The 6,000-nt window shown below is 41.3% G+C and overlaps 1 protein-coding gene across 1 annotated transcript; it reads right to left on the minus strand.

The window, feature by feature from the left end:
* Window positions 1–1,070: 1,070 nt before the first annotated feature.
* LOC148097543 (E3 ubiquitin/ISG15 ligase TRIM25-like) lies at window positions 1,071–5,737 on the minus strand. Its single transcript, XM_087832425.1, has 2 exons — window positions 5,044–5,737; window positions 1,071–1,126 (listed from the first exon to the last, which is right to left on the minus strand). The coding sequence occupies exons 1-2, from the start codon at window positions 5,735–5,737 to the stop codon at window positions 1,071–1,073; spliced, it is 750 nt and encodes a 249-aa protein (XP_087688551.1).
* Between the last annotated feature and the right edge of the window lie 263 nt (window positions 5,738–6,000).

Raw genomic sequence — 6,000 nt, forward strand, 5'->3', positions numbered from 1 at the left:
CCGCCAGCTCGAAGCTGACTGGGAGGTCGAGGCACGATGTGCCGGGAGAGCGGTGTTCCCCCCCGGCTAAAGTAGGTCTCGACCTCCCGTTAGCTTCGAGATGGTGGGTGTCAGACGCCTCCGAAAACGTCGGAGCACTTTTGCAAATATGTGATGTCTTGTAAACCGAGCAGATATTTGACGTTTACACAGCTACATTCACACCTCAAAATATCTTGAAAGTTAATTTTGTGACCCAGAAAGAGTAATATTACAACTAAGTAGCTGCCGCCATTGTTGGAATTCAACTTTTGCGAGATCCTGAGTTACCTTTGCGAGATCTCGCAAAAGTTTTGCATTTCAAGTTATAAAATAATTTAATAAAAATGTCTAGGGTTTTTACAGTAAATTACTACTAGGATTTTATGTTTTTGTGTTATTTCAGATCAGTTAATCAATATGTCAATGAAAAAACAACCAAATTCAGACACATGAGGTTGTGCTGAAAAGAATGATACCAAACAAGGCCAGGAAAAAAAAATTAAATGAAACAATTTAAAGGTGAAATACAAATGTAAAATGAAAAGGAGTCCAAAGTGTCCAGTTATATTTTGGACCTCAGAGGGTAAACCCAACAAATTGTGAAAAATTAGGTTTCAGTTTTTGTTCATGACAGTGCAGATTTCTGACATTTTGTGTAAATTTAAATCACAATTTGATTATTTTTCTAACAAAAAACAGTGTGAAACTTAAGTTAGACTTGTGTTTGTCAATGAACCGCCCCATGTTGTGTAGCTTTCTGGATTGTATACTTATTGGGCTACATATTTATTTACTATACAGGCTATACAGCACATAAAATCAAAATTCACATGTTTTGTGTAACTGAAAATAATTAAGTTATAGACTATGTTTATATGAAACATGTGTATACTTAATGCATTTGAATCATTTTAACCATATGTAACCGCCTGCATAGGTGTTTGAAAAAAAAGGCTTTGATTTTGCCACCCCATTTGATTTTCATGCCACCCTTATGCCATCCTAGGGAAATTTCTCTAGATCCGCCCCTGGCACCACTCCTCCATGTCTCAACTGGACACCCACTCAGCTATCCACTCCCTCCTCCCGAGCGTCTCTCCTCCACCTGTACGTAAGACCCATCAGTATTAGTTTTCCACCCATAATCGTCTTCCCCGCTCTACCTCACCTCTCCCTCTGTTACGGTGCCTTCGCCCTGTGACTCATCCTCCGAGTCTGTCTCCTTCTTGATTACCTGTTTGCGACAGACCAAGGGTATGGAGAGCCAGGAGTGACAAAATGACTTAATTAAAGACACCATTAAACAATTAATTAAGATTTCATTAACTATTTAAAATTGTAATGAATTAATTAAATATTAAATGCCCATTCATTTAATGTAAAACATTTAATAAATTATTTATTTATATATTTCTAATTTTGTTTAATTAATGCCACATGTAATTATTTAATTAGATATTTACACCGAAAGTACTGAGGTCGTGTTTCCGGGTGAGCGTGCGCTGGCGTGTCTTTCTGCCGCTGCTCTCTGTGTATGTGTTCGTTTGCTTAGCTCTGTTTTAATTTTTAGCCTGGAAAACCTGGATTTTATCGTTTTTCCTGTGATCGACTCTCCTGGGGACCTGACTCACCAGGCTAACGCGAGGCCTCGCTGCCCTTCTCCGTGTACTACTGTCTGGCCGGTCACCGCATTCAAGTGTCTGCCTTCTCAAGTTGCTGACGTTATGCACAGTGCCAGGTGGGTAATCACAGCTACTTTTCTGGCACTGGGCTGTAAATCGTGGCCCTGTGGCATGCTGGGTAACGTGGTTTAAAGGCCGCATTTTAAGGCCGATTACATCACAGCGACGTGACGAAGGCTGTCTCAATTCGAAGGCTGCCTGAAATGCGGCCCTCAAATGCGTCCTTTATTTTTTTAAGGATGTGGCGGTGTAGACTTCGTGGCCCAACATATCCCAGAATGCACAGCGCTGCGGTGGGTGTGGATAATTTTGCCAAAAAAAACCGGCAGAAGCAGAGCGGCGAAGAGTAAACTTTTAAAAGTAAGTACTGAATATTATGTCACTTATTTATGTGTGAATTTTTAATAATGAAGAACATTAAAACATTACTGTTGGCCACATGTCGGCAAAGTTATGTGACATTAGTGATGTTTGTACTAACTTTGTTTTAAAGCCTTTGCTGTAAAATATACGCCGTTCAATAGTCGGTTTGCAGTCCTGAATATGACGGCACAAGCAGGATTCACTGCACTGCTAATGTTAGCTATGTTATATTGCTGCCTCTGTTCGGTGGTGTCGAGCCAAACGGACTTTAACGTGTGTTTGAACGAGCTGACGGTTCACTCGTTAAGCTCATTCATAATGGAAATAGATTTTAGACACAGGAGGAACACGCAGTGATCAGCAGGAGCAGCTTGGAGTCCAGTCTTCTTCACACTGAGGAGGGACATATATGCAGGAACAGTTGTCATAACTGTTACAACCACCAGATGGCGAAAGAGTCCCACTGCAACTTTAAGCCATGAAGGATGTGTCTTGATGTTTGCTTGATAAATCTGCTTCATGTGAGTCTTTTTCAGAAAGTAACAGTAATATGTCTGATTATATGTCTTTAATCAGTAAAGTCTCGCTTTGCTAGAAATAAATCAATAATAAAATTGTAAACATGCAGCTGTATGTTAGAAGTCAAAGGGTCCTTAAGTCTTCTGTAAATTGACGGGGATCAAATGAAGGACATAAGTATCTGTTCTTACTCTAATAAATGCTGCTTTAATATCCAACAGACTATTTTCCTTCCTCATCAGCAGTAAACAGCTCGACTGCGTCTGTGCATTTGTGTCCTCCATACTTGTTTACACAGACATCTCAGGCTTGATGCCACGATGCAGTGTAGAAACCTGACAACCCTCTGACTCATGTTCAAATGTTCAAGGACATTTCTCAGGATCATGTATGACCCCTTTTTGACATTTGGACTTTCATTAATAATATTTGTGTTTCTGAGTCATTTTTGTGGAGACTTCTGTCCAACGTAGTGTCCAAATGAAGCCTGAAGCTTTTCTTCACCCTCTTGTCAGATGGTCAGCAACAAAACTCTGTTCCAACCAATGTCTGATAAGAGATGAGACACAGCAGCTGAGCAAATGATCATTTCATGCTGAAGACATCCTCAGACAGAATTAAATACATACATAAACACAGCCTGGTGCCAATAACACAGCTAATGACACTGCTGTATCACTGGCTTTACTGATTAAAGACCATGTCTGAAGGAAATCTTTGAACACAACAGAAAGTGACCTTTTAAACCTGCGACACTGATGCTGCATTCAAGGACCATTAAAAACATCTGAAAGGACTTAAGAACATGAAGAAAATGTGACTTGTTTCTCTGTAATGAAGCTGTTTTAGTGAAGAAAGTTGAAAGGTCACAGAGCGACTGCTGAATCTTCTGCTCTAAACATGAACTCTGAACTTTGTGATGCTTCAGGAGGAAAACTGCTTCAATTATTCTCTCAGATTAGTTTCATATTTTCTGCATCAGATTTGAGTGAGATCCTGGAATGAAGACAGAAGAAAAGACTTTGTTCAAAGTTTGATTTATAGTCAAACCTTCCAGTTTATTCACACAATAAAACATCAACACAATATATGAATTCATTCATTAAAATCACAGTTTTTCCTCATTTGTTTGATGATTTTGACAAAAACAAACACAAACACACACACATGGTCTGCCATACTCATGAAGAGAAATGTCGACATTTTTCAATACAAATATTCCAGAAACATTTAGAGGATAGAGAAGTTTACATTTTCATGTGGAGAAATATTTTAGTAAATCAAAATGATGATGAGCAGTGATAGCCTCCATAAACAGTCACAGGAAAGATCTCCTTTAAAAACTCAGAAACATCAAGAGAACAACTAGAAGATGTGGAGGTACCACCCATAATGTTTGACTGACAGCTGATCTCTGTGCAGAAATGATGGAGAGAAAATAAAATGAAACTAAAATACAGATTTAAACCCACAATATGAAAGACTTCAGTCTATTTCACTTTAATCAACTCAGCTGTGGCTCCATAATTATTGTAGTAAAATATCAGTCCAGCATAGAGCGGCTGAGTGAATGTGGTCTGGACTCTGTGGAGGAGAGTCATGGTTTCAGAGACGCTGTAGAAGGACAAAATACCTGCTCTGTGATCCAGGTACACTCCTACTCTGGAGGAACGAGGACCTGAGACACGAGTTTTAATGTTGTTGTACCGAAATGTATAACTGTTGTTGTTACAATCTAATGACCAAGATTTGTCATTACGTCCAAACACACATTCATTACCCCGTCCTTTTCTGCTGATATTCTTGTATGCGACTGCTACACAAATTCGTCCCCCTCTCCACTCCACCTCCCAGTAACAACGTCCAGTCAGACTCTGTCTACTCAGGACCTGAAACCAGTTAGTGAATCTGTCTGGATGATCAGAATAAGACTGTTGTTGATTCACTGCTGTTACTTTTCTGTTCCCCTCTGATAATAACAGCAGTGTGTTTACTGTGTTTGGATCCAGTGTGATTTCACATGAATATTTTAAGAATCCAGCTCTGGTCTTTGGCTCTGGTGGATCTGACAGTGAAACATCCACTTCAGTGACTGTCAGTGAGATGTTTGTCCATTCCTCTCTCAGAATGTCCTTTAGTTTATCTCTGACCTCTGACACAGCTGCTGTCACATCCTCAAAGTAGCTCAGAGGACGGATATTGATGCTGGATGAGTCTGTAGACTCACTGAGTGCTGACAGTGAGGGGTAGTTGTGTAGAAACTGGATGTGATCCTCTGTGTGTGAGAGCTGCTTCAGCTCAGCATCTTTCCTCTTCAGCTCAGTGATCTCCTGCTCCAGCTTCTCCTGAAGCTCTTTGACTCGACTCACTTCAGTTTCCTGCTGGGATCTGATCTGCTGCTTCACATCAGAGCTTCTTTTCTGGATGAGATGGATCAGCTCAGTGAAGATCTTCTCACTGTGCTCCACTGTTTGATCAGCAGACTGATTGATGGCCTCCACCTCCTGTTGAAGCAGCTTCACATCTTTCTCTCTGTCCTGGATTCTCTGCTGGATGTTTTGTCGACTCACCTCCAGCTCTCTCTGCCTCTCAGTCCTTTCTGCTGCAGCTGAGACTGTGTCGTGGCCTTTATGTTCACCCATAGAGCAGAGATAACAGATACTGTGCTGATCAGTACGACAGAACATCTTCATCACCTCATCATGACGAGAGCAGATGTTCTCCTGGAGCTTCTTGGAGGGCTCCACCAGCTTGTGTTTGTCAAATGCAGGACATTCATAATGAAGCTTAACATGTTTCTCACAGTAAGAGACCAAACACACCAGACAGGACTTGAAGGCTTTGATTTTTCTTCCAGTGCAGACATCACAGGCCACATCTTCAGGTCCAGCATAGCAGTGATCAGCAGGAGCAGCTTGGAGTCCAGTCTTCTTCAGCTCCTCCACTAAATCTGCTAACATGGTGCTTTTCACCAGGACAGGCCTCGCTGTGAAAGTCTGTCTGCACTGAGGGCAGCTGTAGATTTTCTTCTCTTCCTCTTCATCCCAGAAGCTTTTAATACAGTTCATGCAGTAGCTGTGTCCACAGGGAATAGTCACCGGATCCTTCAGTAGATCCAAACAGACTGAACAGCAGAATTTATTTTGATCCATTTGATTCATGTGCTGTGCCGTTTCACCGTCTCTCAGCGACTGTCAGACAGTTTCACTTCCTCTGAACAGAAACAACCTCTGTGCTCTGAAGGGAAACAGATCTCTGCTCTTGTTCTCCTCCTACAGGAAATGAGGCTCACCAGCAACTGCATTTACACCATGTTGTTTAGACCCATCCTGATACAGACACATCTGTGAAGGGAGGCACTAAAGAAATATTCTTACAGAGCGACCAAGAGCCATTCAGGTGAAGCAGGGTGTGG

This window comes from Neolamprologus brichardi, chromosome 18 (genome assembly GCF_056152115.1).
Source record: "Neolamprologus brichardi isolate AB-2024 chromosome 18, ASM5615211v1, whole genome shotgun sequence".
NCBI lineage: Eukaryota > Metazoa > Chordata > Actinopteri > Cichliformes > Cichlidae > Neolamprologus > Neolamprologus brichardi.